The 24,209-nt window shown below is 36.5% G+C and overlaps 1 protein-coding gene across 1 annotated transcript; it reads right to left on the reverse strand.

Annotated features, from left to right (window-relative positions):
• Positions 1 to 2,511: 2,511 nt before the first annotated feature.
• SLC39A12 (solute carrier family 39 member 12) lies at positions 2,512 to 23,675 on the reverse strand. Its single transcript, XM_088150529.1, is given in 11 exon segments — positions 2,512 to 2,637; positions 4,808 to 4,896; positions 4,899 to 4,985; positions 7,309 to 7,340; positions 7,342 to 7,456; positions 13,581 to 13,644; positions 17,128 to 17,180; positions 17,183 to 17,282; positions 19,199 to 19,342; positions 21,619 to 21,794; positions 23,549 to 23,675. Coding segments are annotated over 11 exon segments (1,113 nt in total).
• Positions 23,676 to 24,209: the final 534 nt, after the last annotated feature.

The following is a 24,209-nucleotide window of genomic DNA, read 5'->3' on the forward strand; positions in this document are numbered from 1 at the left end:
GGAGACCACTGTCCTGTGGTCTCCTTGTGAGAAGCAGATGTCCAGAGCACATGTGCTACTCATCGGTTCAGTCTTTGCCATGATCGTCATCTCCACTCATTCGGAGATGTGCTAGTTTGCCATTCCTCCCCCGGAACTCCCACAGTTGTGTGATTTAGCAATTTTTGTGAAAATTATATATTCTGTCAATCAGAAAATGTCACATGATCTCTCCCCTTGGGAAAAAATCCTTGGACAGACTTGGTTAACATTGAAACTTTAATTTTTCCTTTTAAAGACTAACAAAATCAGGTATACTTGGGATATAGTTATAATTACCAGGCTGGGGGGGGGGGCAGAGTGTTATATATACACTTATGTAATATTTTCCTTTGGGTGTGTGTATAGTGAATTGTTCATTTTTATTTTATGTCTATTTGAAAATGGATTAATAAAAACAGTTTTATGACTTTTAAAAAAAATTCCAGAATTCTTCAACCATCACAACCATTGCAGTGAATGCTGAGTGTTAAATTCCATACATTTGGAAGGCGCCCAGGATGGAAAAGTGTGATGCAGGTACCAACTCCTTTTACAGTTCCTCCTTTCTATTAATAAGAACAACTACTTGTTACTTGTTTGGATGATTACTATATCCAAAACAGGCCAGGAATACTTATTATTCAAAGATCCAAAGCTGCCTTTGGCCTACAGTATATGTGACATTCATATCTGGTACACGTATTGCACAAAGCCACAATTTATTTAACAGTGGTTTCTGGAATAACATCAAATTGACTGGATTTACACAATGTGCTAAGTCAGGATGGGTGACAATTTGCAGTTATTTCACTGAGAAAGATTGGAGCATTGGAAATGCATGAGGGAACATAATTTGTCTGCCTGGGACTCTGTGGAAATTGTATGTCACCATGACTTGTTTCATATGAGAAAACCACAAATCATTAGCTGTTGTTTTCCAATGACATCATTAGCTAAGCTAGTTCAAACTATGACTGAGTTCACACATTGCATCAAGCCATAACATGGTTGGTCTGTTTTTCACTTAGCATTTTGGCCAAACATTGAGTTTATTCCATAAATCATTGTGAAGGAAAACATGACTTAACTCTCTATCTCTCTATCTGCGCATTTCAGCAAAGGAGAAGTTATATTTTTCTCATACTAGAGTCATATTAGCATCTGTTGGAATTAAAAAGAAGTATTCAGATTGCAAAAATTTCTAGAAATCTAAAGCCCTGCAAATGTAGGCTAGGATGGCAGAAATTAGGATTGTTGGAGTTTAAAAATCACTTTTACTGTAATTTCCTCTTGGATTGAAGGCATGGCAAAAAAAGAGTTTATGTAGCTTTCTCTCACAATTCTCTGCCCAGCTCTTTACATGCCCCCTTTAGGATTTCAGAGACTGGCAGGGAGAAAGATCCAGTGTCAGATTCCCCATTTTCTGATGTTGAAAACCTGTCTGTTTCCAACCTCAACAGCGTAGGTTCTGTACTCCTCAGTTACTTTAATCAGTTTGCCATATAATCCATTCAATGTAATGAGATATAACTAGATGACTGTCACTAGCCAATCTTCGACAGCAGAAACTAGCTGCTATATGTAGCTTATGGAATGAATTGTCTTATCACTCCTAGAAAGTATCTTAGTTGGTCTTTATTTTTAATTGTGTTTGTTAACATCCTGATATTTAACATAGAATATTAAGGTAAATTTTATTTAATATGAAAATCTTATTTGACATGAAAGTCTTTAAAGAATGCAGAATGAAACAAAACACTCACAAACAGAAATGTGCCCATATTTTATAGAGGCAGGATTTATAAAACCATAGCTGTTTCACTCCTGAATGGTTCACTTGTGTTCTCTATGTATAATGTTCTCTATTAGTATGACCCCGTTTGGCACAGGGAAAAATACAACAAAAATAAGTACTCAGTATTGTTTAATACAATTAAAATATTGTTTTTGCAGACTTCCAGTTGTAATACAAGATATCAAAATTTCCCCTGCTTTCAAGAAAAAAATAAAAGATCCCTTTATTTCATACACATGCACTCACACCACTTGATATATTTATAGTTATATTTTGGGAAATACTTGGTTCTTCTTGTCAATAGAATAAGACATTCATTTCAAAAACTGCAAATAGACTAATAATCTGTGGTTCTATTCATTTTTTCTCTCCACTTATTAAAAAAAATACTAGAATGTTGAATTAGAAAAAAATTAACAGTAACTAAGATGTTCAACTCTAGGGAATTCATCTTGATAAGTTTAAGAATCTTGCTAAGTTTATGGAAGTAAATATAACACAAGTATTCCATTTTAGAGTGTTAATTTCTAAAATATAACATCATCTGTATTTAAGTAATTGATTTGTTCATGTCTGATATCAACAATGAAAAATCAGTAATATGAGGTCTACAATTCACTTGGAAGATCTTTTATGTAAGCATTATTGAAATACATAGAAAAGATGCTGGACAAAACTAGTTTTTCCAGAAGATTTTATATTCTAATCTGTTAATATATAGCCAGTAGTGAGAGGCAAAGCCACCCTTACAGCAATCCAAGGTTCTGTAGAAGAAACATCAACCAGGGTCGCTGTGGCTGAATATGAGTCATTTCAGGAAGCTAAAAAAAGAATAAGACATGAGAGCCAAATATATTAATCTCTGGGAAAAAGAAGCCTTATGGGAAACATGACAAACTTCATTAGTAAAAACTTTATACCCGTGGTTTCTTTAAATATAGGAAGAATCTTCAGCATGGATGGACCTCATCAAATGAAAAACACCATCCTGGGATTTCAGCTTTTATGCCATCCATATAAAAAATGACATTAAGTTTACATTTGCAATATTTTGAAAGGACTTATGCCAAGAAACGTATCTGATGAGTCCCTGCTTTGGGGAATAATCATAGTTGAACATTTTGTGCCAGCACTATAAGTGTATGTATTCAGTGGATTATTGAATAACAAGTGGAGAGTTATTCAGATATTTTTTTTTAAAAAATAAGTAAATAGGTTTACATGCACTATATTTTAATAGAATGTTTGTATTCCAAGATTTACTGAGCTTTCCTTCCTGTCACTCTTCCCCCTTTATGTGACTCTGTTTGGAGAATGAAGCTTTCCCTTTTGTTAGGTTCCCATTACTGATTACTGGGGGGGGGGGGGGGGGCTACTGGCTCTGGCACATGTAAAAGGAGCTATAGCTCAAAGTCAAAATAAAAACTGCATGCAGAAGCTTTAGGTTCAGTGCTGTGTATCTCCAGTTAAATCTCCACATGGCAAGCAAAAGTTTCACTTCAGTCTCAAATGTAAAGTATTATTGTCTAATTTATGGGTAAAAAGGCAACAGTAAAGGTATATAGTTAACTCTCTTAATAACCTCCAAATCCTTTATTTTAGGGTTGAAGTACATGCTATATCAGCCTTCTTTGATTTGGCTCCTTCCATATATGCTGCACTAGAAATCCCATGTGTGCCAGCCAGCACTGGGTGTTATGGAAGTTATAGTCCAATACATTTGGAAAGTGCCTGCTTAGGTAAAAATTAGCACTTTATAAAAAACATACATACACTGTCCACTTTAACCTAGAAAAGAAAAGCAGCTGTAGGACTCCAGTGCTGAATACATTTTCACAATTTTTCGCTGAATATTAAATTTTGCAAAGAGAAAGCCTACATAAGAGTACCAGTGCCTGGGACCGAGAGGGAAAGACAGAAATAAGAAAAAATATTTAGAAAAACTAAAAGTAATAGTAGTAACCATATGGCAGTGCCTTAGTCACTTTAGGCTAAAAAAATATTTCCCTTGAAACTGAAATTATTAAAACAAAGAAAATGTCTGATTACTAATATTCGTACAAAAGCAGCTAATGTTCTTATATTCTTCACTGTTGTTTGCAACTGGTATGCTATGAATAGATCCAACTCAAACCAAACACTGAGACCAGGTGAAGAACCACACTGCATAAGCTGTAATACAATTTCTTTGGTTTTGGCTTGGTGTGCTGTGATTAACTTTGTGGGTAGTTGGTCAGTTTGCTTAAAGCAGGAGTGCAAGATTTTTGTGGCTAAGGGCCACACAACTTTTTTGGGAGTGGGGGCCACAAAGTTGCTAGGGCAGGAGTAGGTTATAGAGGGGAAAATGTTGAGGATATTTTAAAAACAGCTGGTATACTCCTTTTTTAAGGCTTAAAAACAGTATAGTTTTCATTTCTTCTCTATTAAAAAAAAAAAAAGGAAATTAGCCCTCAGTTTTCAGCAGCCAGGGTCAGAAGGCTTCCAAGGGCCACCAAAAGAGTACTTCCACGTTGCTCTGGATTAAGGAATGCTTATTCTATTCTAGAGAAGACTATTCTCCCCTTAAAAGTCTGATACATCTAGATGCATTGAACAATTCCTATCATTCCTGAACAGCTTGATTGTAGATCAGTACATTTGGATGATGCCAGATTAAATGGCTGTACTAAAAGATTAGGTTCATAGCCTGGAAGCTGATCTTAGATCCATCAGTGTCAGGGTGATAAATCAATTATGAAACTACTTGAGTAGAGAAAGTCATGCAACACTAATATTCTGATAAACTCTTCTAATTATATTGTTGAATTAAATACTAGATAGGGCAAGGAAATGGGAGAGATGGAGAAAAGGGGAAAGAAGCCACTTTTTTTTTTTTTTAATGGCTACCAATTTTGCCACTTAGTAAATAGATTCCAATCTATTAATATAATCAGCACTGAACTTCTGACAAAGTTCTTTAAGAGATTAAAGGGAATGAGACAAAACACTTACCATTTCCACTAATGATAAATACAAAAACATTCCCGCAGTGACAGTAAATATCCAGTTTTGAATGGAAGGATCTGCTGATATTGAAAGCTTACAGGCCTATGAAAGGCACTTATGAAATTCATTAAAATGGCAGTCTTCGAAGAAAGCCCAGTACTTAACAGCACCGCAATCTTTTCTCCTGGGGAAAAGGAGGAAAGAGGTACATAAAATATTTATTGGATAATAAAGTATGACTACAGTTTCACACTACTAGTTATAAGTAAGCAAAATGTTCCTTTTGTCAAATATTACTTCCATAAGTGATGCTGAAATTGTCCTGTTTCTAACTAGTATGAAGATAGTAAAGTAAAGATAGTATGAAGATTTGTAAAGTGAATGTGCATTTAAAAGGTTTTTCTAATGTTGGATCCCAGGCATTCTACATGTTCTGATAGCAGAATACCCACATATTGTACTCATTTTTGGTATCTGATTCAACCAATATTCCTCCCTTTGTTGTCAAAGAGTGCTGAATATGAAAGCTGAAGTACTGTATATAATGGAAGACACACTGGCTTCCAAGCTTAGCAAAAAAAAATCCTCTTCAGGCATTCATTTTAATATGTAAGGACTCTAAAATGGGGAGAAGACAAGTCCTGAATATGCAAATCTAGTTTCTCAGACTTCCATGAGCTTTTGCAAGGTCTGGAATCCAGGATCACGTGGAGGACAGCACTTATGTTCAAGCACGTATGAGTACAATTCTCCTTCAGATCTCCCAACTGGATATATGGAAGTTGAACAGACCAGGGAGTGGGATCAGCAACTGGTCCTCAATCTCCAGCTACTTTCAAGCTTTCACAAGTTCAGATGCTATCTTCCTCTCACCATAAAAAGTGGCAGTAGAGGCTTCCCTACTGTCTCAGTGACTCCTTTTGAAATCCTGAAGGGAAATAAGGCTTACTGCCAGTGGTTATCTATTGGGCATGGAAAGAGCAGAAATGATGGGAAAAAGAAAAATGGAAGAAATTCATGGAGGTGAGGTGGGATTCTCCAATGTCGGAGGAAGAAGCAGATCCACAGCGGGAGGCTATCTGAGGAGTGGCTTTATCACTGAACTGATACAGTGGGAAATAAGGGGGGGGGCAGTTTAGGTGGATAAGATAACACAGCCCAGATGTGAGCTGTGAGAAAAAACTTTTCAAAGAGTAGTCCATTATAAGTCTACCTGGGAATTTACTCCTATAGTTTTTAAGATTCCATTTTTATCCCAAGCTAACATTAAAGATATCTTTCTGAAATTCTCATGGTTTTGCTTCCTTGGTTTACCAGCTATGTGGGACTTGACATTCAGGGGCAACTAAGAAAAAGAAAGGGGGTGGCATAAAAACACTTGGGTCTGTAGACTTTGGATGGTTCACCCATGGTCCACTGTAGGGATCCTCAATCTTTTGGTGACATGGACATATCTAGAATTTCGGGAACTTGTTTGAGGCATGCTTTACAAAATGGATGCCATTCTGCCCTGGACAGTTATAAAACACTCATATATTAAAAGCCACACAAGCTGGATCATACCCACCTACCATATTTATTTCCAGTTTCATTACTAGAAAAGCAGGTTATGCTTGAAGATTTTGCTTTGCTTTGCAACATGCTAGTGTCTTGTTCGTTTTAATTTAAAGAAACTAAAGAATAAAATTAGGCCCAAGCAGCTTGGCACACACCAAGGAACAAGTTAGCAAGCAGTTTGGGTGTGTGGGTGTTTGCCTCTGGATGGCACACACACAAATGCGTACACACAACATGCACACATACAACACACACAAATATATAAATGTCCTTAGGCATTACAGTGGTACCTTGGGATACGAATGCCTCCACTAACGAACTTTTTGGGTTACGACCAGCTCCGGTCGCAAAAATTTACCTCGATGTGCGAACTCCGCCTCGGGGTACGGTCATTTTTCCGCCCTGACACGTGGTCCGCGGCCATTTTTGCGCCCCTGACATGTGGTCCGCGGCCATTTTTCTGCCGCGCGGCGCGGCGCCCTGCCGTTTTCGCGCTGCGCTGCGCCCGGCCGTTTTCCCACCGCGCCGTGCGGTGCCCAGCCATTTTTGCGCCGCGCCGTGCCCAGCCGTTTTCCCGCCGCGCGGCACCCGTCTGTTTTCCCGCCCCTGACGTGTGGTCCGCAGACGCCAGAACGGATTAACGGTAATTACATTGAACCTTATGGGAAAATTTGCTTCAGGGTGTGACCAAATTCGGGCGGAGGGCGGAACGGATTAACCGTATTTACATTGAACCTTATGGGGAAATTTGCCTCGGGGTGCGACCAAATTCGGAGGGCGGAACAGATTAACCGGATTTACATTGAACCCTATGGGGAAATTTCCTTTGGGTTACGACCAACTCGCGATATGCCCAGAGTCACGGAACGGATTAAGTTCGTATCCGAGGTACCACTGTATATGAAATTATATAAATTATAAGAAATATGGAAATATGTCACTTTGCTTACCTATCTAATGAGGAATTTCATGATATAGCAATTGTTGTAACACCCATTTATGTTGATGAAAATGCTGCACCTATTACCAAACCATCAGCAAAATTGTAAAGACTGTCACCCAGGAGAACCACAATGGCTAACAAACTAATTCCTTGACCTAGAAAATTAAAAGGCATGTTTAGGTGCAGTCCCTATATTTATACATCTTTTATTTATAATCTTCTTTTTAGAGATTTGTTACGGACTATTTATTTTTTATCTGTTTATTCAATGTAAATCATTCCTTTCTGCTCCATTGGAGCTAAAGCTTTAGCTCTAAAATGCAACGTAAAATGCTAACTCTTTATTTAACAAGGTTTCTCTATTAGTTCCAACTAGATGGTTTGGATTCATATAATTTCTTCAATTCTTACTGTTTTGCTGTAAAGATTTTTCTAGTATATGATACAGCAATGTTTTTCAACCTTGGCAACTTTAAGAAGTGTGGACCTTCTGCCAAGGTTGAAAAATGCTGTGATAGAGATTAAAAAGAGATAAGAGATTCTATGCAAATAGGAAAAGCCCTTCTATATAAGGCCACCCTGAGTAGTCTCACAAGGAAAGCTTGCTTCTTTGCCCTGGACCCTCCCTCAGCTTATGACTCTGTTGTATCCTAGGGAACACTGGGGTTGTGTAAATCAGGAGAGGCATGGTAACTGGGAAAGTTGCCAGAATGAGCTGAGATATGGGAAGAGCCTGGAGATGGGCACAGGGTGAAGAGCTTCTGAACAAGGCAAGTCCTGAAGGAACTCATGGAAAGAACCAGCAATAGCTGAATTGCAGAGCTGCAGTCAGAGGTGTCGCTCCTCCATACGATACCCTGATCCTTCTGTGGTGACCTTGTGGGATATGACGTCAAAAGCTTGATTGAATGATATCAGCTGAGAAAGGAACTTCCTGAAACCTACTTCCCTGCTCCTACGGGCAAGAGAAAATAGGCAGCAACAGTCCTTCATAACTTGACTAGGTTCCCTTCTCCTTGTAGAAAAGAAAGAAGCACATCTAACAATCTGGGACACACACACAGGACAAAGTGCTCTAGATAAAGGGCTAACAGTCTCTGGATCAATATGACTGGAAGGTGATGAGGAGCACAAAGAGAATGGGGACAAGTGAAGCAGCTAATGATAGTGCAGGTGTTATGAGGCTTTGTGACAACTTCACACAGGAAGATTGCATGCCACAGACATTTGTGAACACGAGTCAGGTTTGGTGGGTCAAGATGAAGGTCAGGTGAGGAAAACAGTCACCAAATAATGATCTCAAATGAACCAGGTGTCTGAGGTCACATCAGTATACTGCAGAGGAATCCAATTGTTCTCAGGGGCTTCCACCCAGCCCTGCAAAGTTTCCTCCTGATTCCTCCAAATGTTCATTCTCTATATCTATTTTCTGCAAGATTCTGCCTACAAGTCAGAGTGCGAAAAAGGGACTGGCTTATGGCCACAAGACATTTATTTGGCTCTGCTTTCCATGCTGTTTCTTTTGAGATATGACCAAAATCAGTATCTATGTAATCTCAGAATCTGCCATGGGGATGTGAATAATAATTGGAAGAAACTTTATGACAAAATAAAAAGTCATGAAGCCAGTCCTAGCCATTTTCAGCCTTACTTACAATGTAAAGATCTTGGAAATGCTCTTGAAAGAGTAAATGGAGAAGGAAAGGTGATGAAAAGCATTTCAAGTGGCATTACCCTGTTTCTTGTCCTTATAGAAATCAGAGTCTATCCTATGGCATTATGACTTGCAGGCTATAAAACTGATCACTGATTAATGATCACCTTGAATCTATTATTGCTAAGAAGAGGCATTGAATATAAGCACATTACATGTCCTGATATTGCTGGAATGAGGTTTTGGAGGTGTGCTAAGGAAGTGCTACATACAGTTCTTGAAAATATAAGAAATGTTCAGTACTGTAAAGTCATTGTAGATAAGGCACCTGATTGCTCTCATACTGAACACTTGACATTTGTCTTGAAATAATATTCTATGAGAACAATGGGAAATGTGTTGATCAGGAACACTTCCAGAAAATGAAGTACTTCCTGAAATAAAAACAAGACATTACAGAACAGAACAAAAACAAACACTAGATAGAGTGGCCTGGAAGGGCCAAGGATATGATAATGCTTCAAATAGGTTTGGGATATACCAGGATATGAAAATTAAGATACAAGCTGAAAATCCTTGTTTTCATGCTGCATAACATCTGTTTCAATCTGTGTGGTACTCATGTCATCTAAAGGAGTCCTGAAGTCAAAACATATTTTGGAAATGTACAAAAACTATATAATGTATCTCAATGCGGTCCTGCAAAGTGGGGAATTCTTGAAGAAACTGCAAAACTCTGTTTCCATAATTAGATGGAGCCCTAGAATTGATGTTATTTACTCCCTTGTGAAAAATTATAATGGAAACCTACATTCTTTTTTTTTCAAAATTGAGAAGAATTTTGCTTCTTTGCTAGAGAGCAGAAACTTAGGTTGAAGTTTCCAGTCTCAAGTAATTGCAATTCTCTGAGTTCATCCTTTATAAAATATTATGGTAGAAGATAGTGCATTCTACTGATATCCAGAACTCTCCAGAAAAAGAGTATATCGCATGAAGAACCTCTTGGAAGAAATTCAGCAGTTGAATTATTCCTGGCCAAGCCTTCTCAGGAAGCTAAGGTCATTTCTGAGGGACTAAGTCTTCACTAATGAATTGAAAAAAAATATGCTGATGAATCCAAAGGAGAAAGTTCATCCATAATAAGCCAGCCACAGCAGACTATATATATTTTTCCCTTGAGAATACATTTAGAGCTGAAGTGTTCATCATAGCCATGGATATTTTCCTCTCAGATCACAAAATCTAGACGGAAACTCTCAAGCTTGTTTTCTTTTATTGACCCACCAGGTTAAGAAGGATGCTCTCTGAGTTTATTAACACCTAATTAACATCAACTTCTTGGAAGTATTATATAGGAAGTTTGTTATTGTAGTATATTTTAATTAATTAATTAATATTTATCTATTTTAATTAATGTTTATTCTGTTTTTGCTGTAAACTGCCCAGAGTCACTCTGTAGTGAGATGGGCAGTGACAAATTTGAAATATAAATATAAATAAATAAATTTGAGAAGACTCTGTCCATTATTTACCGATAGAATTTAAAGAAAGGAGGAGTTGCAAAAAATGTATTATAAAATCAGGTAAGATAGTATATCTCTAGGGAAACAATTGAGCTTCTGTGTTCTTCAGATATGCATTTGCTTAAAAATCACCATGCCAATCATGCCATCACCATGCCAATTTCTGTTACATATGGGAATGCAATTTTAATAAGCTTAAGATTATTAAGAACTGCTTGCAGTTAGTGACAGGGGAAAATAAACTGAACCATTTGATCCTCCTCTAAGTAGAAAACAAACTTGCAAAGCAAATAAATTATGACTGTTGTTGATGACTCCACAGGCTTGAAAGCAAGAAGAAATATTCTGCATGGATGTTCAGCAAAATGGTAATTAAGAAGCTTAAGAGAAAAGTGTAAGACAGTGGTTTTAAGTACTTAAACTTCAAAGCAGATGTCACACCCATGTACAAAACAAGTGGAGCTTGTATCATGTATCCCCCCTGCAGTTGACTCTGCTGTCTCACATGATGTATGTGTGATCATTTCTGCATGCATGTGTTGACTTTACTGAAGACCTATGTTTCTTGAGTTTACTGCAATCATGGACACCCTCTCCATTGCATTCCTGACAGTTCAGGTCTCTGAAAAGGCAAATGGTTGTGGCATGGAAACAGAAGAATTCCAAGGAACAAAATGTAGATGTCCTGTTGGCAGGAACAGCTAAATTGGTTGCCACCTATGCTTACCTGTAATCTGCTGAAGTACAGAAATGAATTAGTTGTATGGAACAGTAAGGATGGTCCTACATAACAAATCTTCCTCAGACCTCCTAAATCCTTACTAGGGCCCTAGTCCTGAAAATCTTTTCTCTAAACTATCCCCATTATGGTAAACTGTGAACTAAGGCAGGGTCGCTCAACCTTGGTGACTTGAAGATGTGTGGACTTTAACTCCCAGAATTCTAAGCTATAACTATACTGAACAGGGAATTCTGGAACTTAAAGTCCATGTACTTGGAAGTATTCAGATTGGGGATGGCTGCATTAGGATCTGGTCTTTTATGTCCTCCTTTTCATTCCAAAATAGCCTTGTAGTGATGTTTATTTTTTAAAAAAATATATATATGGACAAAATTCAGGTGAAAAAACAAAACAAGAAACAGCCAACAGGAACTTCTGCATTTTACTCTCTGAAATGACACAATTGGGTTAGCTAGATACAGTCCTGATTATCACATGAGAGAATTCTGATGATCAAAGTAGTGACCAGGTCTTACAATTGAACAAACTATTAATGTCTCAGTTTCAAGGCATTTGGGAAGAGCTGTAAGGAAAGGAAGATAGAAAAAAGATTAGCAAGCAATCAAAATAACCCAGATTATTCTCAGACCAAAGATTATGATTCATCATCTGGAAGTACCTTAACAAAGAAGAAAAAGGAAGAGCTTCTTGAACTTGGTACCACCACAGATAATGTGTTGCATCATGTTACTACTGCCTACATTTTAGAGGAAAAGAGAAGAAAACCGTATCTGCATGGATGGTCTGAGTTAATTATTTTCCCAAGAAGCATAATTAAAGCAAATTGGATAATAGTCCTGTTTTCACACCACATGGAAAATTTGAGAGAGGAATGTTCTTGCAGATTTACTGTAGGATTGTGCTTTCAGGCAAGTGTTTTATGGTGGAGAAATTTTTCTTCCATAAATTGAAAACCTCTAAATGGTTATAAGAAGTACCACAACAAACAATAAAAATACAATAGAATTCAGAAACTTATCTTTTGTTGCCCTGGAGCTCTGTGAGTTCAATAATACTGGCAGGCTTGCTAGATTTTCTTGCCAATTTACCAAACTAAATCTAAACCTCTCCAGCTTGAGGGAAGGAGGGAGGGAGGAAATCCTGTTGAATGAAATTTAAAAGTGACAATACACGTTATTTCAACTTTTAGAATATAACAGCCTTTTCAACAGGGCATGGATGAACAACTTGTTTGGGCTGAGAGCCATACTTGGCCTTTGAATATTATGCAAGTGAGTACAGTCTGAAAAGCAGTGAATGAGGCGAGAACAAAAAGTAAACTAGAATCAGAGTTATGTTCATACCAATCATACTATTCCTTTTCATTTGAGGAGAAGTAACATTATGCAAAGTGTAGAAAGGGAGTAAAAGTACAAAGCTAAACAGAAACAAGATAATAAGCATGAGATAAGGAAAAGACAATACAGCTACTTCTGGGTTACTGTAACTTTTTGTCCTTGCAAACCTGTCTTGCTTTCACCATGCTCATACGCTGCCTTTGTTCCTTGAATTTCTCACTCTGACTTTTTGAGGATCTCCTTAGTTCCATTCAAACATTAATGTCTTACTTTTCCTCTCAACCTATTCACCCTTCTTTCATATATTTGTTTTGCAATTCAATCCTCATTCATTCTCTCTAAACTCACCTACAGCATTCTAGATGATGCCAATACTTTCTGGCATACATTTTAGGTCTTTCATTCATGATTTAATCTACACCTTCACTTCCCTGCATGTATTCATAAACTCTATTCCATGAAATAAGGCCACTTGCGTTCACATCTGTTACGTGCTTTCTCTTAGTTTCAAAGACACACAAGTATATCGATTTTTTTCTTTCATCTCATTAGTTAATGAATTATCTTTACTGATGACTCTCTTGCATTCAAAGTTGCAAACTTCCATATGTCATGGTTGTCATCACATGGGCCTTGGTTTTGGTCAGCTGACATTTACTTTTTAGAAAGATAGAGAAGACAGAGACTAGGTTACCAAACTTAATCATACCTCTGCAACATTCAGCAGTCCCTATAAATGATAAGACAATATTGTTTAGTTTTTACCCAAGCCAGCTGGGACTTCAGCAAAATTGGTACCATTGATTTGTTTGCCCAAAGAGATTGCTCAAAAGCTGTTTGTAATGTTGGGGAATAAATGGTAGATCAATGGAAATATGATGATGTGCCAATGGAATTGGTTGGATGGAATCTAATATCTTTCATTCTATAATTTTGATGCATTTACACAATCACACCTTTTTTAAAATTTAGAAAAGATATTTTGTGCCAACTTTGTTTTATACATTTATTTTTCATACTCACGTTTTCTGATGATTATCTTCTTCTCTGAAGACAGGTTAGTAAAATCAGCATCCTCAGAACTGTGCTAATTGAATCGAATGGAAGAAAAATATATCATTGTGAAGTTTTTTTCTTTAATCTATTAACATTGAACAATTTTGTTTCAGTTTAAAAAAAATAGTGGTAATTTATATACAGTACTGATTACCTGCATAAAGAATTCAAACTCCTATAATTTTTACTCACCATAGTCCGGCTTGGGAAAGCTGGGATAAATACCAGTGAAATTGGTAACTTCAGTTTTATAGCACCTGCAAGATGGGTCATAAAAGTCAAGATGGTGGTCATGGCAATGCATTCAACCCTCCATCCCTTTGTACATGCATGTGATACAATACAAAAAAGATTGAAGCTTTGATTGCACTGCTGTGACTGTCATCTTCACATTTTTTACCACCCTGTGGATGCCACTGCTAAGATTTCTGAATATCACAGAAATTTTCCAACTGGGTAAACATACCTAGGATTATGCAGAGACATAATTTTAATTTTTATTTCCAATTTTCCCATCCAATCTGTTACCTAAGAAAACAGCAAGAACACATTGCTACTTGTTCTTTATTTTAATGCATTTGATTTTTTTTTCTGAGCTACCTCAAGATTTTGTATATAATGGTAGTAGAGAAATACTTTGAATTGATGGCATTAATTGATCAACTCTAAAACTGCACAAGAGAATGTTCATACCCACCATTCCATTAAGAGACAAGGAGTCAGATCCAGTTTTTCCAAGCCTTGGACTAGGGTGATTGGGGCCCCTGCCAGATTGTGTGTGGGTGGGGTTACCAGGAGGTGATGGACTACAATTCCCATCACCTCTCAATTAGCACTAGTTTCCATAGCACTTGCTGGTAGGGATGATGGGAGTTGAACCCCAATTCAAAAACATTGGCAGATAGCATCAGTATTCTTTTATAGAAATTATATTCTGCTTTTTATATATTTTTATATATTTTATATTTTATAGATTTTTATAGTTATTGTATTCATTGTACACCACCCAGTTGATTGGAGTCTAAATAAAATATTAAATAACATTATTTTTTATTTCTTATAAATAGCAAAGTGGTCTGGATGGATCAAGAGACCCGAGGGAACTTGTGGTTGAAGTAGATTCACCTTAGCCTAAATGTTGTTTATTTTAGTTTTCACTGGGTGGTCCTGAAAATACTCTGTTTCATTAACTAATGAAAATACTTGCTAAGTGAAGATCCTTGCCATCAGCTCTGAAGCCAAGGGAATAAACACCATTTGGCCAATGAATTTCATATTGAGATTTAGCAGTTAAAATGGACAGGAATGATTTGAAAATCTTTAGGAAAAGAGGATGAAAAACATTTCCTCATGCTTTCTTATCATATACATGTTAGTTTTAGGAATTGATGAGCATTCCCTAATCATCTTCCCTCCAGTTACACTGGGTTCTCTGTTTCCAGCATCCTTGGACATGCTGGCTGAGAATTCTTGGAGTTCCAGAATTCTGAGCCCCAACACCCAGACTCTTCTTAAACATTGCAAAATCCATTTTCAGTCTCCCCAAAACCTAGAAGTCAAACCTTAAGGCCAGTTTATTATGATTATTGAAACATACCAAAGCTTCATCTGTGCAAATGCCTTGGAACAGTTTAAGTTTCTGAGTTTAGGCAAAAGGTAAAATAATGGTAAAATCTCCCTCAAGTTTGATTCCTGACTACATGACCACACACTAATAATCTAGAAGTGGTTCCCCACTGCTTTTTTTCAGGATTTTTTTTTTTTTAAGTTTCCCATCCTGGGGTTTCATAGTGGTCTCCCCACCACATATAAAGAAACTCTAACACAGTTTTTGTGCAATTAGGAAAGGTTGGCTAGGTGCTTCCACCTACTATGGGCAAGATAATACAATGCTTGGATAAATGAAGCTGCCATTGGATGCAAAGCTTTGTGGCAGATTTCACAATCTAGTGCTGAAAGCCCTATTACTGAGCAGGTTGAGGAAGATACATTTAGAGTTAACCCCATTTTGGATTGAATAACAAATTGTTATATATCAATCTACTGTGTCTCTGACTATCACCCCTCTTTTTGAGGCTTTCCCTCTGCTGGTGCATGGTAAGCAAATGATTTAATTGTGTTATTTCAAGCCAAGATTAACTTTCTCCATATAAAGTTTAGCTGGTATGGGTAAAATTCTAACATTCAAGAGTTAATAATGCATCTTGTTTTATGCTGCTACATTATATTCAGCAATCCAATAGAACAGAATAGTTGTAGCTGAGGATTGAACTGTAGAGTTCTTGGGGCTCTCTGAAATTGAAATTCTTGCAGGTATTTCAGTGCCCAACTAGGTAACATCAACCATGTGAGTGATGATGATGTTACCTGATATTATCTAGTTGGGTAATGAAACATCTGCAAGTAAACAACCCAGCTCAGAGAGCACCAAGAACTCCACATATGCAGCAATGTCATACTCACCCAAGGGTTTAAGAAGAGATGAAGCCCAAATGGGGAATTGTAACATTCTACGTGCCAGAACCATCTGGCAGCTCATAGTTTCTGCTGGGTATGTACTGGTGTGACTTCTTCTAATATCTTCATGATGTTAACTATTGACCTAAGTTGTGTGACTAAAGAATGTGACAAGGTGTCTTGTTAAAGTGATGAAGATCAACATGATTCACATCCCGTAGCCCTTCATTAGAGTATGAAAGAGACCAGGTGGAAGAAGTACAATTTGCCACATGTACAACAATAAAAGGAATTTACCTCCAATCTAGTGCCCTCCAGATATGTTTGCACAACCATTTCCAGAATTTCCTGCCAGTATTACACTTTATGTTTTATTTTTTCATGTAAGTGATGTTCTGCTTTTCCTCTTCATTTTGGTTGGCATATCAGACTAAATTATCCCCTTCTTTGCAAAACAATGTTTTCTTTCTTTTTAAAATTATAAACAATATACTGCATACCCCATTTGTATGAGAAGCAGTTTACTTGCAAATGCCTTAAAAGTAGCTTCAGAAATCAAATGTAGATATCTGTATATATCAAATATTAATAAAAGCCAGCTATTATAATAAAAATATCCAACCTCAAATCCTAATGTCCATTAAAAAAATCCATCACTGGCAGTGTAGAAAAAGTGCATCTCATGAAAAATCACAGAAAACAAATGGTTTTCCTATAGCTTCTAATGAAGGCTGCAGCCCCTGTCTGATTGTTAATGCTGTCTAGAGACTTGGAGTCATTGGTGAAATCCAAAGGGCATTGTTTTTTATGGATGCACTTTTCTAGCTATCAATGCAATCATACCTACTACAATCTGTATTTCTACGGCTTAGGAGCAATTTCATTTCAAATACATGAACTTTTGCTGAAATAGTTTGCTGAATTAAAATAAAAATAATCTTATGATTAGAAAATAAACTCTGAGTTTTATCCTAATCCAATTTGTACTAAACACAGTTTCTCTTTCTATGTGGTTAGCAAAAGGTTTAATTCAAAGATTTTTTTTAAAAAAACTTACATGCTCATGTGGTGTCAGCAAAAGAACAAATCTCTTTTCAATGAGAAAGAATCATGAATTCCACCAGTCAAAGCCAACATCTTCCAAACATGTGCTTTACCAGTCTCTTCCTCTTTAGCAGACTCTTGAACGTCATGTATATGCAAACCAAGAACCTAAAGTTGAGTGAGACCAGTAGATAATTATCTTGTGATCTTTCATAACACCTAACTGCTATTTTTAACAGCAAATACAATCTATCCAAAATGAGTTAATTGTCCACAGCCTTGTTAGACATATCAGCAGTAGAATATTCTAATAAAAAAATTATTGTTCAATATTTGTTCTCCAATATGGAACCGATGGTTGCCAATGTGCCCACTGACACTCCTTTAGAACAAATCTGTTTCCCTTCCCACTGATTTTATTTTTAAAAAGATGTTTTTAATACATAATTAGGAAATGGGCATGCTGCAAAGCCAAATATCAGCCTCAAGTATCATATGCATTCCAGAGGTATAGTTAGAAAATAGAATGATGGATAGCTTCAGTCCAGTGTTTCTTTGGAAGTGTGCTCTCATGCATATAAACAAGACAAAGATGAACTAAGGTGATAGTGAGCATCCTGGAGGGAAAGGGTTAGTATTTTTTGACTGGCCATGGCTATCATGGCAACCATTTTTGTAAGTGTGTCAATAATATGTTCCCAAAGTTTCAAATATGTCAATTAACCCCAAAAGTTTGGAAACATTTGATGTGTTGTATTAAAGGCAACTGAATATATTGCATTTGTTGGAAGTAACACCACTGAACTCAAATTCCAACTCCATAAATAAATATTTATCACTGGATATCACTGTATATGAATCTCTGTGCAATCATAGTCCAGATACAAAACAATAAGAGGGTGTTTTTGGCACCTTTCTGGATTTTGAGAATAAAATCATATCCCATTTATCATCAGAAGCCCATTAAATACATTCTATTACTTTCTTTCTGAGATTATTCTCTCCTTCTTACTTTGTAGAATAATTGTATAAGGATATTGCAAGAAATAGTCTGATGTGGACATATCCTGTTGTGTAATTAAAAATTAAAAGCATCATTTAAAAAGCACTTAAGGGAATTACAGTCCTAAAACCTCTGGTCTAGGTTCATAAATGTTAAGTGTAGGTTGTAATGACTGATGTATGAGCTCTTTGTCTTTACTTGTGGCCATGTTATTCTGGTATTGGAAATGTACATAGGGGTAGGTTTTCCATTTTAAATGCTCAGTGCCAGGTTGCTAGGTAACAGACTTCTGATTACACGTCCAAAGCCCTATGAATGGAAGAAGAAACTGTATTTGTGTGATTTCATGCACTATTATGTAGCTAGCAGCAGAACATGTCACAGTGGAGCACTAGAAGGTATTAGAGTTTGTTTTACATAGATGTATAAGAGCAATGAAGAACGCACAGAAGTTAAGAGTTAAATGGACCTGATGGACTTTTCTGTATCATATACATTTTTTCTCATTTGACCATCTTCTGCTAGGTCAGAAACAGATCTTATATGAATAGAAATGGCTTTCTGTTACAGTAGCAGAAGAGCATCTTTAGATCCAAGCGTTGGTCTGAAACAGTGCTATTACCTTCAGTGAATAAAAATAAGCAGAACTTTCTAGAACTATTGTGCCCAGAATTTTTTCTTTAGTGCCAAGAACTAATGCTATTTTCTCTTTGGTTATGAAACTACTGCTTCTCCAAAGGTTTTCCAACTGGTTCAATTGTCATGATAAATGTCAGTTTTCCTTATTTCCTTCTCTTCTCTCTTTGAGGCAACTAGAAATTCTTATTTCTATTTTTACTATCCACAATTTAGTGATTCAATAAAATTATAAATTGTGTCTAATATTGGCTGGTTCAAATAAGTCAGTGCATAAAACATGGATTGATATTGACTTTTTAAAAAAATATTTACATATTGCAAATGCTTTTATACCACTTTAATCCAATGAATATCAGTAGCTTCCAAAAGCTCCACAAAGAATAAATACCAACAGAAACAATGTTTCTATGTAATATACATTTCAACATTAATACCATTTTACTTTCACTGACTTCTTAAGCTTGCAAGAATAACTTAATAACTGTTGAATGATCACTTGGCTTATTTGCTGAAAATGTTCCGTAGAAATTAGTAGATGACTTTCGTGTAAAAATATCTTCACAAGCTTATTTGCAGAGAAACAAGCCTGGATGGGAGAGACAAAGTTGGATTCACCTGTAATGCTAAGGTAGGGTTTTATTTTAAATTATGGTTGGTTGACAAAACTCTAAGGAGTAGATCTGCACATAATGGTAAGGTGAAAACAAATAAATCATATTATAGTTACTGCTGCATGGGGACTTGGTCAGTATATAATTACCAAATATGAGAAGTACTGGAAAGCAACAATCATGGGCATAAGTAGTGTTGTTGATTTAAATGACATTGGCATTGGGATTGAAAGATAGGAAGAACATTCCCTCACCACAACTCATGGTTGTTAATGAGAAATGCTACATAGATAGTTTTAGAAAATATGAATTATGACATTCTCAGTTTGCTAGACATGAGTACTTTGCCACTGGAATAAACCATATTGTGAAAACTCTTACCTTTAATGTTTTTCATGGAAAGACTAAACATCTAACAAGAATGCTCTTGGTAAGAGGGATGCTTGACAGAATGAAGAAAAGAGAATGCATCAAGCAGTAGCAATGAAGCAGGATATCCTATGATTCTTCAAGGACAGTGGAAGATCCATTCATCTCTTTTCATCACAAGTACCCTCAAGTGATGACCTAGATAACCCCTCAAATCTCATAAACTCTTATCGAAATCTCATGAAGCACTCTCCAGATTTCAGCACTTTTTGAATTAATTGAAGGGCAGGGGCTCCTCTTGCATGTCTGGTGACTATCCTATTGCTCTTTTATCTTTTTTTTCTTTTTCTTTTTGTATCTTGTAAACATGAGATAACTCAAAGCCACTTCATACATAAGGTCTTCATTGTGCAACAGCCATTCTGCTTCAGTGTGGTTAGTAAATAGACAAAAAATAGGTCATTTATTATTGGTGAGGGGAAATTGTATGAACTGTTTGAGGACAGGATTCAGTTTATAGGTGCTTGGCATTTTGGAACATCTAATAATATGTATTTTTTCTTTAAAATCCAACTGGCTTTTTCTTTGCAACAAGAAAATCATTATCATTGTTATTATTAATACTATTACTTTATCAAATACCTGAACTATTTTGTGATACTTAATTAAAATAAGACGCTAAAATAATTAGGTAATAAATATTGTGGTTCTCATGATATACCAATAGAGACGAATATGTGTAGCTCAGGGTTGAACTGTGGAGTCCTTGGGGTTCTCTGGGCTTGGTTCTTTTCTTGCAAACATTTCATTACCCAGCTAGGTAACATCTTTGATTACTTAAATATCAATAGTCTACTTGAATGGCATTTCATCTGAGAAAATTAAATTTTATATCTTAATTTAATTAGCAATAGCAAAAATCAGCACCATCTGTCTCTAATTAAAAACAATAGCTTTCTTGTATATGTGTGAAAGCAGAAGATAAGAATTTAGCTATGGCACAAAATATCTCACTTTTAGCAGAGACTTCTCAAAGGAGTATATATGTAATTAATGAGGCAATTAAGAGACAGGAATAATGTTTATCAGAAGAAGAGAATCTTTTACCATAACTCTTTTCTATATTTATCCATCCTACAAAAAAGCCATTTAGCCTCTTCTTTTCTTTTTACTTTTCTTCTTTTCATTGCTTTCCACAATCTTACAGATATATCAGTTGACCAAATTCATTTTCAGTCTGTTGCTTTATGTAATACATCTAACATGGCCAGCGAATTAGAATCCAAGTTCCCCCTATGTATTTATTTATGATTATGGCCAAAATAGTGAATTAGATTGTCTTATTGGGATTCAACTTCTGATCAAACCATGAAGGTCACTGGGTATCCTTGGGATAGTCACCATTTCTCAACCCAAGCTACTGTCACAGGATTGTTGTGATTGTGTGAACATGCATAAATAAGGAGAAAAGTTGTGCATATAAGTAAATGCATACATACTGTATGCTGTACTCTACATATATTTGTCCATGGTTGCTGCTTAAAGGAGTAATAATAGTAGTAGAAGTTGTAATATTTGTATTTGCAAATGCTATCAAATTATTATGGCATTCAAACTGCTCTAATCCCAACAAAATAAGTCAAATGACAAGTGATTGCTCTTTAGCTATTTAGGATATATTACAACCAGTTCTTCTATTCATACAGTACTTTCATTTAAAATGTTGTTGTTGTTGTTATTATTATATGTTTTGGGATTAAATTTAAAACTGATCTATCATAGATTTGTAACTCAAAATAAATTTGTCATCTACTGTACAAAAACAAAACAAAACACAGCAAAAACTTAGAGACAAGCAATCTATTCTACTGGGGTTTCTTACTTGCTGCCAATCAGTAATGTCTTCCCAATATCTATCGATGGCATTTCCCTTCTTTGGCCTTGTTGTAATGGGAATGTTCTGATACTCAGCATCTCTCTTTGCTTTGCCATGCTGAGTTTGGATACTGGTGCTGCAACTCTTTCTTGCCCAGAGCATGCTCAGGAGTTGATTTGTTGCTAGATTTGTTAGAAAGGATTTATCTACTAAATTAAAGCAGAAGAATGGAACCCATTTCCAGTGGCATACAAAGGAGGGGGGGTAAGGGGGCAGCCTGCCCCAGATACTGCCAATAAGGGAGGTGCTGCCTGAGATGCAAGGAGGCTAGTGGTAGCTGTGGAGTCAGGTTGCTTCTGCCCACACATCAATCAGCTGTTTGATAGTCAGGAGCAGCAGAGCAGCAACAGAGGGAAAAAAATGTGCCTTCAAGTCAGCTTTGACTTCTGGCAAGGGCCCCTTGTACGTCTATGTCTACAGGGAGGGAGGTATGCAGTGGGATACCCCAGGGTTCTGTCCTGGGTCCAGGGCTCTTCAAGTTTTAATGTTTGTTTTTATGGTTTGTTTTTCATTGTATGCCACCGAGAGACACATATGTGAGATGGGTGACTATATAAATATGATGACTAAATAAATAAATATTTTTGTTGCTCTTCTTTATACTTTAAGAGATGTATGGTAATAAGTAGCTATAGTTAGATAAAGTTAGCTTGTGAACTGATAATCTCATTCCTTAAGATTCAGAAGGGGAATATAACAGGTGTAGTATACTCAGCTAAAAAAAACCACTGCTGCTCCCTCCTCTTTCTCTGTTTGAATCTCTGAAATAAAACTAGATTGCCCCTGATAATTTAAGCCACCTACATCCCATCTGCCTCATGATTCATCAGAATGGCCTTGTAAAGTTCAAAAAACAAATAAAGTAAAATTTGTCATCCAATTTTGCTCTCCCTCTGAGAGATGACCAAGCCAACAACCTGTAAACTAAGATATTCCAATACCAGATAAGTCAAACCATAGACTTTAGACCAATGTTTCTAGAATTCAGTGCCCTAAATCAAGAAGGGCATTTATCTTTTTTTTTTTTTTTTTTTTGATGTATGGCTGTAACTAGTTACTTGAAACCATACCTACCAGGCATGGCTCTAGTTATCATTTATGGCAGCCCATTCTCCAAATATGGTTGGAATGGTTTGTTTAGTAAGATGTCCATATATTTAAAGGAGATTTGCATTGCATGGAACAGTTACAACTTAAATGTAATTTCAAGTATTTTTTCTGCTTGTTATGCATTGTTATTCAATCTAAGAAAAGAATATGAAATATTCTCCCTATGTATCTAGCTAACTGCCTGTTTATCAACAAAACAAATGACATTGTGGGGATTATTATGATGGTAGAATTTGTGAAAACATTAAGAAATTGCCATTATGGGGTGACAGTTTTGTTGATCCAAAATATACTGCCCAGTCTAGCTAATAACTGTAGATCAGGCAGACAGATCAGACATAGAGATCCACAATTATACATGTGTGATAGGGTCCCTATGTTAGAAAAATTGTACTTGATTCCAAAACTGGCATTTTAGTCCCACTTGGCAGATTTTTTTGGAAACAGTATTCCATGTTTTTGATAACCCGCAAAATACTTTAATCAGGTTGGTATAGCTCAATCACCACTCCCCAGTGGTATGGTTCAATAACTTTATTGTACTTCCAAGATATTTGTTTGCATTTCTTTCTTCCCCGTTTCTCCTTTTTTTTCTTCACTTTTCCCTCTTCAGCTTTGTCGTCATTCTCACATTGTGTATACCAACAATCTTTTTCTTAAGGAGAATCAGGTTGCACTGTAAAGAAACACTGCTTTATGAGATTGTACAACAAATTATTTTAAATCCAAAGGAAAAGTAATTTTTGAGATGGATTTGAAAATTTACCTGTTACATGGAGTTCCTTTGCACTGTTGAGAGACATGAAAATATATTTCATAAAGAATTCTGGAGAGGGTAAATATGCTGCACCCAATGTGGTGTGAATGTAAAGAAGGGTTACTGAAACTAACATAGTGCCATAATGCTAGGCTAGCACCAGTGCAGTTGGGCTGGGAGGAAGGTCTCCAGATTACATATCCGGTGTAATGAAAGCCAAGCTAAAGCTACACTGAACTTGGACTTGCCATTTATTTATTTATTTATTTATTTATTTTATTGGATTTCTCCCCTGCCCATCTCCCCTACAATAGGGGACTCTGGGCGACTTACAAAAGACATTAAAACTATAAATATATGTAAAACATATAAAATATCCAAAATTTAAAACAATACTAAAAAAGGAAGATCCAAGAAGATGGAAAATCAGGCTGCAGAGACTATGGGGCTAGCCATCCCCCTGCTTGAAGTATTCCCTCCCCACCCCAGGCCAAGTGGCAGAACCAGGTCTTCAAGGCCCTTCGGGAGGCCAGGAGTGAGGGGGCCAATCGCACCTCTATCTTTTGATGAACTTGTCTCTTGAACTATACCTCTTGATTGTTTCCTAAAAAATGTACTTGGGGCAGAAATAAAACAACTTGCTGGTACATAGTTGTCCTGTTTTCACTTC

Source organism: Python bivittatus, unplaced genomic scaffold (assembly GCF_059951505.1).
Source record: "Python bivittatus isolate LINGU-HERP-01145 unplaced genomic scaffold, Pbiv_v1 ctg000610_np1212, whole genome shotgun sequence".
Taxonomy (NCBI): domain Eukaryota; kingdom Metazoa; phylum Chordata; class Lepidosauria; order Squamata; family Pythonidae; genus Python; species Python bivittatus.